The sequence below is a fragment of the Sus scrofa genome, chromosome 9, assembly GCF_000003025.6.
Source record: "Sus scrofa isolate TJ Tabasco breed Duroc chromosome 9, Sscrofa11.1, whole genome shotgun sequence".
NCBI classification, from domain to species: Eukaryota; Metazoa; Chordata; class Mammalia; order Artiodactyla; family Suidae; genus Sus; species Sus scrofa.
Window position 1 is genome coordinate 90,776,208 of NC_010451.4, and position 12,141 is coordinate 90,788,348.

General features: G+C 45.1%; 1 protein-coding gene across 4 annotated transcripts in view; it reads right to left on the bottom strand.

Moving 5' to 3' along the window:
- CDCA7L (cell division cycle associated 7 like) overlaps positions 1-12,141 on the bottom strand; it is a 40,521-nt gene that overhangs the window by 9,441 nt on the left and 18,939 nt on the right. For 3 of the 4 annotated variants that reach the window (XM_003482681.4, XM_013989573.2, XM_013989572.2), the window contains exons 2-3: positions 6,825-6,965; positions 1,933-2,070 (exon numbers count right to left, since the gene is read on the bottom strand). In XM_003482681.4, the coding sequence (XP_003482729.1) occupies positions 1,933-2,070; positions 6,825-6,965 (279 nt within the window). The remainder of the gene's footprint in view (positions 1-1,932; positions 2,071-6,824; positions 6,966-12,141) is intronic. The other variant, XM_005656682.3, reaches the window with a different exon arrangement.

Below are 12,141 nucleotides of genomic sequence, written 5' to 3' on the forward strand. Positions count from 1 at the left end.
AAAGACCAAAAAAAAAAAAAAGTGGTCTCACCAGGGTGGGCAGGAGGTTGGGTGGGGAGGCAACAAGGCTTCCTCTCTCACTGAATTTTAAAATACAGTATGTGGGTGGACCTGCCCTGAGCTATGACGTCTATGAGAGTCAGTATCAAGTGTCACAATTCACTATATGTAATGAATTCATCATATTCTGAGAGGAAAAAAAGACTTCTGGAGTCGTTAACTTTCCCATGCTAGAAATAGATTCTTTGAATATCCCAACATTATGTAGCTAAAAAACAGAAGATACGTAAGTCACTAAGAGTAGATGATACCCATTAGGGGTTGGAAGGATCTCAGTGGCTTGCTGGCAAGAAACCGGAGACGTGCTGGCCAGAACACATGAACTGCCACGCAAATAGCTTGGGAGAGAAAGCCAAGGGGGCGAGGGGGCTGCACTGGAGCCTACAGGTTGGCACAGCTCCGTGCTGCTATTCATAGAAGAAAATCACTATCAAGCAAGGCAGCCTACCATTAGGGCTTTCAGGCCCTAAGTCATCCCAGAAAAAGGTGAAGGACAAAGCAACCCTACTGGTTACAGCTTATTTAATCTATATAAGTTCCACACCGGAAATGGTTCCTTGGGCTCTTCTGAGCCTGACAAGGCTTAACCTCTTTATCCCTCACCTTGTTACTCAGGAAGAAGACGGTGTACTGATGTTTTAAGACAAATGAATGCTATTTTTCAGCTAGTAGAAAACACCCTGGGAGTTCCCGTCGTGGTGCAGGGGTTAACGAATCTGACTAGGAACCACGAGGTTGCGGGTTCAATCCCTCGCCTTGCTCAGTGGGTTAAGGATCCGGCATTGCCATGAGCTGTGGTGTAGGTTGCAGACATGGCTCAGATCCCACGTTGCTGTGGCTCTGGTGTATGCTGGAGACTACAGCTTCAATTCGACCCCTCGCCTGGCAACCTCCATATGCCATGGGAAATGGCCCTGGAAAAGGCAAAAAGACAAAAAAAAAAGAAAGAAAAAAGAAAACACTCTGATGCCGAAAAAGATCCAAAGGCTCTTCAAAGTGAGCCTGAAATTCAAATACTGGTCAGCAGTAAACCGGCCTAAATATATAGAATAAAAGGAAGAGATCAGCCAACAGGTCTCTGATGGCGAAGTGCTGAGGGCAGATTTCCCTCAGGAAGCCAGCAGGCCCAGGTCACCGTTATCATTAAAAAGCACGTCAGCACAGAGAACACTCTAGGTTGGTGCCACAGCTAAAGTTCTGCCCAATTAACTCCAAACCTAAGAACGTTACTTTGCACACAACAAGAAATGACTTTCAGGAACTTGTGGCTCCCACAGAGACCCTCCTCTTTTTGGGTAAAAGAGGCTCAAAAAGAGTCTCAAAAAAATTTATTTGATAAGGACAGTAAAGGGAGTTCCCGTCGTGGCTCAGCAGAAATGAATCCGACTAGGAACCATGAGGTTGTGGGTTCGATCCCTGGCCTCGCTCAGGGGGTTAAGGATCTGGCACTGCCATGAGCTGTGGTGTAGGTTGCAGACGCGGCTTGGATCCCGCGTTGCTGTGGCTCTGGCATAGGCCGGTGACTACAGCTTCAATTCGACCCCTAGCCTGGGAACCTCCAAATGTCTCAGATACAGCCCTAAAAAGACACACACACACACACAAAAAGGACAGTAAGGGATGCCTAGGACACATCCCTCCAAACTCCAAAGGCACCTGGGGATTTCCTCTATAAGAATGATAGACTGCTGGACCAGGGATTCACTTTTTTTTTTTTTTTTTTTTTGTCTTTTTTTTGCCATTTCTTGGGCCGCTCCTTAAGAAAGAAGTTATCGTTTCAGTTGTGAAGTGACTCCTTGCAAGGAACAATACAATTCGGAAACAGGACTAAAAATACTGCAACCCACACTGCCTCATGTGGCTAATGATTACCATTACTTCTGAGGAACTATTAACATTCAGGTCACTCTGCGTAAATCCTTCAAAATCTTCCGTCTCTGAGTCAGTGTCCTCTATAAAAATTCTTCTTAGTTCTTCCGTGAAGTATTTGGAATGGAAACGCACCTCCTGCTAAATTAAAAATACAAATATGTCAGAAAGACAGAAGAATGGAAGTCAGAAGGGACTGGGAGCAGTGGGGAGTGATTGTTTCATGGGCACAGAGTTTCTGTCCGAGATGATGAAAACCTTCTCAAGCAGATAATGGTGAAGGCAGCTTGGCACCGGGATGGTACTTAACGACACTTGGTGTCTTGCAGGCAGGAAACTGGGGACTTAGGTGCACTTAAAAATTATTAAAATGGTAAATTTTACACTGTGTCTATTTTACCACAATGAAACACACCTACTTATGTACATATTTGCCATGTACAAATGGAAATGTACAAACACAAACTGAACGATTTCAACAAATCGGAGTAGCCCCTGCCTCTATCAGCTTATGTGACTGGCATGTGCTGATGGAATTCAGCTTCAGCTTCTCTGGCTAGGGCAGGCCAGCAGGCATGAGGGCTTTCACCAAGAACCAAGAACGCACGGGAGAATATAGAAGATGTGAGGAGAAAACCTGGCTCTCCCCTCGCCTACCAAAGGCTGGCTTGGCTTTCCTTCTTTTTTTTTAAATGAAGTTGCCAGGCCAGGCTTGAAGCTGCCTCAGAGACAATGCCAGATCCTTAACCTGATGGGCCACAGCGGGAACTCCTCGCTTACCTTTCTAACTGCTGTCTACAGTGGCTCCTCCAGGCTGAGCAAGCCTCCTTCACAGACAGCAAGCTTCCCTGCAGAAAAGGACTGGGGCCTTCCACACACCCTCACAGCCGAGCGGAGACAGCTGCTCCAGGACCCACGGCCACGGGGGCCTGATGGAAAGGCCCCAACGCTCCCACCCCAGAGTCTCTCTCCCGCAGGAGGCACCACCGGCAGGGAGCAAGTAAACCCAAGGAAAGGGGTTCTATGGCTGACTCAAAAAAAACACGGTCCAATAATGACTTTTTCTTTCTTTTGAACTCACACAAATAAATGGCGTGCTTGAAAGAAAGGAGAGGGAAAAACAAGAATTGCAGGAGTGAAAGGAGACTCACAAACCAGCCTCCTCCAAGCTGGCAGCCAGGCCTGGAGTCCATGTCCCCAGCTGCCTCTGACGCCTCTCCCTCCCACACCCAATATAGCAGTGACCCTTATCACACCACATTCGGCTGGAGAATCTCTGTCTCCCCTCCTGCCTCTCTCTGACTTTAATTATAGACTTCTTTGAGCTCAGATAATCTCTGGAGAAAAATAGATATAACAGACGAGTGGAAAAACTTCCAGGGGGATAGAGAAAGAAATGCCGGTATCCAACGTTTTTTTAAGCTTAAAAATGTTTCCTATGAATTATTATGGGTAATTGGAGTGAGTGTGCTCTGAGCTAAATTACTTTGTTCCTTTGTTGATAGCTGTGGTGCAGCTGCTTTTAAAAAAAGAAGAAGAAGAAGAAAGAAAAGAAATTCACATACAAAAAGGGAAGTTTCTTTAAAGTGAAATTCAAATCGTGTTCCAGGGAGCCCAACGTCGCCACCACTGCACATGCTGCGTGCAATTCACGCAGCTTCTCTCTCTGGTTAAAATGGACCAGGGGTGTGTGGGGTCGGGGCGGGAGGCAGCAGGTCCGGGGTTATTATGAAGGAAGAATGGTGCCCCACTGGCTCCCAAGGAAACCCACCACCTCCGAGGGCAGGAAATGTCTGCCTCGAGAGCCCCGAGCCGGTCCCCGCAGGCGGAAGCAGGGCAGGGGGGTCTCTGTTCACGTTTTGTCATCGTCTACCCAGAGTCCCTGCCTGGAGCAGCAAGTTCTGACCTGCCAGTCCTCCGGCTCTTTCTGTCTTTGAGCCGCTCTCCCAGGGCGGCAGTCAGCCTGGGAAAGATCGGCATGTTCGGTGGCTGCTTCTGATGGAGAAAAACAACTCGGCCGCAGTCCTAAGCCAAGGCCTGTGACCTCATTCACCTTATTTCACAGGATGGAAGGAAGTGTCTTTAAAGGAGGTCTGTGCAAAGCAAACTTCCACTCCACAGAGCTTCTTACATTCTTGGTTACAACCCCTGCACGGCAATTTGCTCTTCAGTATCTGGCTGTTATTCTTTAAAAGATGTTATGGGGAGTACCCGTGATGGCTCAGCAGTTAACAAACCTGACTAGTATCGGTGAGGACACGGGTTCGATCCCTGGCCTCGCTCAGTGGGTTAAGGACCTAGCGTTGCTGTGAGCTGTGAGATAGGCTGCAGACACGGCAGATCTGGCGTTGCTATGGCTGTGGCGTCAGCTGGCGGCTACAGCTCTGATTCAGCCCCTAGCCTGGGAACCTCCATGTGCCACAGGAGGGGCCCTAAAAAGACAAAACAAACAAACATGTTACGGACCTTGGTAATCTACACCGACCGTGACCCAGAACATAAGCAAGTAACAGGTCACAAAAGTTGCTGCCAGAGTGGTGACTTTTCTAATTTTGAAGCTCATGGGACAGACTGCAAAGGTGGCTGGACCAGTCAGACAAGCATCCCACCTCATTGCCACCCCTGGGTATTCACAGGTGCTGGATGCGTGAACCAAGAGGAAAGGGATAACCCAAGTAAGTCTGGGCCAGGGAAGCTGGAGAGCATCCTTCCACATGAGGTCCCTTCCACCACAGAGTTTGTCATTTAGTAAGGAAGTGGTCAGGTTCACAGGTCGCCATGGCGAGGAGCAGCTTTGAAGGGAGATGCAAGTAGCATGGGATGCAGGAAGAATATCCACTAAGACTTCATGAAAGCAGCAGCATTTGAACTGGATCTCAACTGGGGTAGAGACCAAGAAAATGCTGAGAGAGCACACAAACAGGATGAAGAGCGAGGACCAGTGCACACGGGGTCGTGGGGGGTGGAACAGTGTAGGCAGAAGGGATGGATGGATGGATGGAGTTTCTGGTTTTCTGCGGAACAACAGGCAGTTTCCTGTTTCCAGCCATGGAAGACACAAGGCTGAGGAATGGGCTCCTGGACTGGGGTCACCCCAGTTGGCCTACTTCTCAGATGTGGGGCTTTGGACAAGTCACTTCTCCCTACACTTCAGTTTCCTCACCTGTACAACAGGAATAATAACAGCACCTGTACCCTCCCAGGGAGGAACGTGAATTCAACTCACTCTGCATGAAAAGCATATGGCCATGGGTGGCTAAGAAACACTGGGATCAGAATGGGGAGCAGGGTGGACTGTGAACAGGCTTGACTGCAGCAGCAGTGGCCGTTTTCTTAGCAGCAGGAGCAGCAGCTTTGTTTCTTACTGCCTCCTGCACACCAGGCTCAGGTTGGCACTTGCCTCACATCCTGCACTGCTCAGAATGCCACTCACAGCACTTCCAACAGGCTCCGCTCCCGGCCTGACCAGCCTCGAAGGGAGGGACTGGCCATCCCTGAATAAGGGAGGATGGCGACCAGAGTGCCGTTCTCCACCTGTGCCCAGGGCTATGAGAACCACGGTGGCTGAAAAGGGAAGAGGAGGGAGGGGAAGGAGGGGAAGAACAGGGCAGAAGATTCAGTAACTGCGAGGAAGTCCAGGAAAATGGGGAGGAACAGGACGAGTCAAGAACCCCAAATTCACAGATAAACGTGGGGAAGACAGCCAGGGGCGGGGAAATGGTGAGCTTCCCATCTCCTCTGAACAATCAGGATGGATCCAAGTGGCTGTCAGAAATACATCTGGGGCTGGAAAGAAGAGCCAAGCCATAAAGAGCCAGGAGGCAAGGGCTGAGGCCAGGCTAGTTACTTTCCATTAAGTGGAAAGGTCTGAAGACAAAATCGTGAAGAACATCTACGTAGAGGGACAGGAAGTCAAAGGGATGACAACAAGGAACAAAGGTGTAAGAGAGAAAGAGACCAAGGCAGGTGGAAGCAGGTGGCTGACGAGGTCTGATACTGCAGAGGCATCAGCTAAGGTGAGGACCGAATACGCAGGCATCGAGCAGGTGCGTCACTTAGACAATGAACTGCCTCCCTTCCTCTCCATGCCCAGTGGGAGCTAGGTGGGTTTAACTCACAGCCTTTAAGGAGAGGCCATGGTCAAAGTAGAATGAGGGGAGTTCCTGCTATGGTGAAATGGGATCAGCAGCATCCCTGCAGTGCCACGATGCAGGTTCTATCCCCAGCCTGGCCCAGTTAAAGGATCCTGCATTGCTGCAGCTGCCATATAGGTCACAACTGAGGCTCAGATCTGATCCCCGGCCTGGAAACTCCATATGCCACAGGACGGCCAAAAAACAAACAAACAAACAAAAAAAAAGCAGAATGAGGACTTTTGAATGCCACGGGGAACTCAGAAGAAAATGCCACAGAAGGCTGGATACTTTGGCCATGCTCTTACTAAGTGAGGCACAATAGAAACCTCCAGGACTCTCCCCCTCTAGAAATGTCACTTGTGTCTGCCACAGATCGTAAGGATTAAAGAAAGAATAAAAAGAATAATGGTTGCTGCAGCAGTTCCATGAGTGAGGGTCAGACAGAGCGAGCTGCAGGAGCTCGGAAGCCAAGTGTCTGACAATAACCACACGCTCCTGCACCAGCTGGGAGCACACAGAATACAGCCTCACAGCCACAGCCCAAGGGAGCAAAGAAAATGAATTTGATCAAGTCAGGTCCCCTTTATTGAAAAAAAGTCCTTGGATTTAAACAGCAAAACTGAGCCAGGTACTCTCAGCAGTTTCTTGAAACACAAAGGCATAACACGAATAAAATGCTCAGCCATTAACTTGATGCTCTAACCCAGCCAAGATCCAGGATTCCAGAAACATGCCTGTCTTGAGAGGAGGCACCCATACCTGCTTCCCTGACTCCAGTGAGTCAAAACTATCGCAGCTCTCCTCTGATGAGAGGGTTTCCATGGGAACATCATCTCGGAAACCGATGAACTCTTCATCATCACTGGGGGCGTTAAAGATGTCAGCCACTTCTTTGGGGATCTGTTTTGGATTGAAAAAAGAAGGGTAAAACCAGGGCTGTTATAATCTCTCTGGGAAATTTTCTAGAGGAGTAAGAATTGCCATCTCATAACTTTACCAATCTCTCATGGTTGCTCACGAGACCCCCCCAAAACCCTGAGCAAAACGTGCTTCCACTGATACCTCACAGCAACAAGGGAAAGGGGTGGAGGAGGAGAAATATTTTCTCTTTCAAATTCTAGAGATACATCCTGTCTTACAGGGAACATCAAGGCCATGCCTAGATAAAAGCCATTTTTGATCTCTTGACAAAAGAATAAGAAAACAGACATTGTTTTCTGAGAAATCAATGATCAAATTTTCTCCTACAGTGGATTTGTCTTTAAACATCATCCATGTTTAAAAAAAAAAAAAAAATTCCTGGAGGCAGAAACAAATATGACTAGTATCCACGAGGACACAGTTCGACCCTTGGCCTTGCTCAGTGAGTCAAGGATCTGGCATTGCTGTGAGCAGTGGTGTAGGACAGTGGCTACAGCTCCAATTCAACCCCTAGCCTGGGAACCTCCATATATCTCGGGTGCGGCCCTAAAAAGACCAAAAAAAATCCTTATGATGTCACTGATTTCCACCAGGAGTTCTTTATTTTTCTGTTTTTTGTTGCAGGAAATTTCATACCAGGAAATAAAGCTTTCCTTCTTTTCTATATTCTGAATCAATTTAAGTAGTTTAGAGTTAATTCTATTAAATGCTATTACAGGCAATTATTCCCAGAGAGAATGTTGTCAGCACACTTAACCTAACAAATACGTATTTGCTGAAAGTTAATTTCTGTATGGTGACTACTGATTTGCTCCTAATTCTTTATTTTGAGAAAGTTCAAATACAGAGAAAGGTGAAATGGTACAAACATTTGTATATGCTTCACCTGGAACCCCCATTTGCTTTTTCTCTCTTTCAACAAATATTAGGTTGAACCTTAGGCATTTGCAGATTTTGAATGTTTCTGACCAAGGAAGACAGCGATTTACTATGAGGCAACCTAATGCATGTATGTTTAAAGTAATCTGCAGACACCATACAATTCACCTTAAAATACTTCAGAACATATACCCCAAGTACACTCTCCTACAGAACCACACAACCATAATCATACCTAAAACAATATTAATTCAATAATATAATTTCCTGTAAGTCCATATTCAAATGTCTGCACTGTTCTCAAAAAGTTTTTCATACTTTTCAAGGGCAAAAGGAACCCACTCAAGCAAGGCTCATGCATTGAATTTGACTGCTTTTTTATGACATTATGTTTTGTTGCTTTTTATAACACTGACACTTTTTAGACAACCCAAGAAAACTGCCTATACAAAAGACCTGTACTCTGAAAACTATAAGGCACTGATGAAGAAAATCAAAAATGACACAAACAGATGGAAAGAAATACCATCTGGATTGCTCTTGTATTGGAAGAATCAATATTACCAAAATGACTTATACAACCCAAGGCAATCTATAGATTCAGCACAATCCCAATCAAATCACCAATGGCATTTTTTAGAGAACTAGAACAAAAAATTTTAAAATTTGTATGCAAACACAAAAGACCCTGAATAGCCAAAGCAATCCTGATAAAGAAAAACAGAGCTGGAAGAAGCAGGATCCCTGAATTCAGATTTTACTACAAAGCTACAGTCATCAAAACAGTACGGTACTGGCACAAAACCAGAAATATAGATAAGTGTAACAGAACAGAAAGCCCAGAAATATATCCATGCATCTATGGTTAATTAATGTACACCAAAGGAGGCAAGAATATACAATAGCAAGAGGACAGCAGCTTCAATAAGTAGTGCTGGGAAAACTAGATAGCTACATGTAGAAGAGTGAAATTAGAACACTGTCTTATACCATGCACAAAAATGCACTTAAAATGGATTAAAGACCTAAATGTAAGCCCAGATACTATAAAACTCTTAGAAGAAAACATAGGCAAAATACTCTTTGACATAACTGGCAGCACTATCTTTTCAGATCCACTTCCCAGAGTGAAAAAAAAAAAAAACAAAAAAACAAATAGGGCCAAATTAATCTTAAAAGTCTTTGCACAGCAATGGAAATCATAAACAAAACAAAAAGACATGCAGTTCCAACTGTGGCACAGTGGGTTAAGGATCTGGCTTGTCTCTGTGGAGAAGCCAATTAAATCCCCAGCCTGGGGCAGTGGGTTAAGGATACAGCATGGCTGCAGCTGTAGTGTAGGCTGCAGCTCTGCTTGGATTTGATCCCTAGCCAGGAATTTCAATATGCTATGAGTGCAGCTGGGGAAAAAAAAACAAAAAAAGACAATCAACAAAATGGGAGGAAAATCTTTGCAAATGAAGCAACTAACAAGGGATTAATATCCAAAATATACAATCATCTCAAACAGCTTTATACCACAAAAAAAAAAAAAAAAAAATCAAAAAATGGTCAAGGCAGAGTTCAGTAGTGAACCCTACTGGTATCCATGAGGATGCGGGTTCAATCCCTGGCCTTGTTCAGTGGTTTAAGGATCTGGCATTGCTGTAAGCTGTGGTGTAGGTTGAGGCTCAGCTTCTGTGTTGCTGTGGCTGTGTCATAGGCCAGCAGCTACAGCTGATTGGACCCCTAGCCTGGGAACCTCCATATGCCATGGGTACAGCCCCGAAAAAAAAAATCCCTTGTGGCATAGCTGTTTAAGGATCCACCATTTTCACTGCAGCAGCTCAGGTTGCTGCTGTGGCACAGGTTCTATCCCTGGCCCAGGAATATCCACATGCCATGGGTGAAACCAAAAATAAAAGTCAGAAGATCTAAATACCTTTTCTCAAAAGAAAACAGATGGCCAAAAAACACATAAAAAGATGCTCAACATTGCTAATTATTAGAAAAATGCATATCTAAACTACAACGAGAAACCACCTCACACCAGTCAGAATGACCATCATCAAAAAGTCTACAAACAATAAATGCTGGAAGAAGGTGAAGAGAAAAGGGAACCCTCCTACACTGCTGGTGGGAATGCAGGTTGGTGCAACCACTATGGAGAGCAGTGTGGACACACCTTAAAAAACCAAACACAGAACTACCACATGATCCAACAAGCCTACTCTTTGCATATACTCAGAGAAAACTCTAATTTGAAAGGATACTTGCACCCCAGTGTTCACTACAGCACTATTTACAACAGCCAAGACATGGAATGTCCACTAACAGAGGAATGGATAAAGAAGATGTGGTACATATATACAATGGAATATTACTTAGCCGCAAAAAAGAACAAAACCATGCCATTTGCAGCAAATGGATGGACCTAGAAATTATCATACTAAGTGAAATCAAACAAAGTCAAATATCATTTGAGATCACTGATATGTGGAACCTAATAAAAATGATACATAAAAACTGACTCACAAAACAGAAACAGACTCAAAGATTTCAAAACCAAACTTATGGTAACCAAAGGGGAAACACTGGAGGGTGGGATGGACTGGGAGTCTGGGACTGGCATATACCCACTACTATATACAAAATCAATTAGTAACAAGGACCTACTATATAGCTTGGGGAAATCTGTTTGTTTGTTTTTTTGCCTTTTCTAGGGCCACTCCTGCAGCATATGGAGGTTTCCAGGCTAGGGGTCTAATCGGAGCTGTAGCCACCGGCCTACACCAGAGCCACGGCAATGCCAGATCCGAAACCCACTGAGTGAGGCCAGGGATCGAACCCACAACCTCCTGGTTCCTAGTCGGATTCATTAACCACTGAGCCACGACGGGAACAGTAGGGAAATCTATTCAATGCTCCGTGATGGCCTACATGGGGAAAGAATCTGAAAAAGAATGGATATTTATGTATATGTATGGCTGATTCCCTTTGCTGTACACCTGAAACTAACACAATGTAAATCACCTACACACCAATAAAATGTATTTAAAAACAATAATAATAAATAGAAAACTGCCTTGTAGAATATCATACATTCTTAGACTATTTGATTATTTCCAATAGATTCAAGTTAAATATTACTGGCAACAATTCTACACAGATGACGTGCTTCTCAATGCACTGCATATGGAGGCACACAATGTCAGGCTAGCCCCTATTAATCAGCAGTATTGTTCATTTAATTATAAAACTTTCAAATATATTCCTAAGTAGGTGGAACAGTATCATGAACACGTATGTGAGCTCCTAGCAATTCTCTGTCCATGGCTGATCTTGTTTCATTTGTATCTCTACCCAACTGCCCTCCTTCCAAATAATTTTAAAGCAATTGGAGACATGGTATCATTTCACCCTGCTACGTGCAAATATACAGTCTGTGTCCACAGTTACCATTAACTAATTATTTTCAACTCCCAGCTTACTTGTAACAGGATCCCAAATAAGGTCTATCCTCTGGTCAATAGGTCTCTTAAATGCTTTCTCATGTCTCCTTCATTTTTAACCTTTTTCTCACAATTTTTTTTTTTTTTTTTTTGTCTTTTTTTAGTGCCTCTCCTGCAGCATATAGAGGTTCCCAGGCTAGGGGTCAAATTGGAGCTGCAGCTGCCAGCCTACACCATAGCCACAGCAACGCTAGATCCAAGCTGCATCTGCAATGCCAGATCCTTTACCCACTGAGCGGTGCCAGGGATACAACCTGCATCCTCATGGATACTTCTCAGGTTCGTAACCCACTGAGCCACAACAGGACCTCCCTCACAACTGACTTTTTAAGAAACTGGGCCATCTGTCTGGAGAGTTTTTTTGGTTTTTTGGCTTTTGCAACCCAAGACAGTATTTAACAGATTCCTTTGTCCCTTGGATTTCCTGGAATGTGGCTGTTCCATCTAGACGCTCCAGCAGATTCCAGTAGTCTCTCCTTTTGGCCAGACTACTCTACCAGCATTGCTGCATTCTTGCTTCATGTAGCACATGGCGTCTGCTGGTCTCTTTTCACTGGTGATGCCATCTGATCACCAAGTTAAAGTGGGATCTGGAGTTCCTGTTGTGGCTCAGCAGGTTAAGAACCTGACTGGTATCCATGAGGATGAGGGTTTGATCCCTGGCCTCACTCAGTGGGTTAAGGATCCGGCACTGCTGTGAGCTGTGGTATAGATTACAGATGCAGCTCAGATATGGCATTGTGGTGGCTGTGGCATAGGCCAGCAGCTATAGCTCTGATTTGACC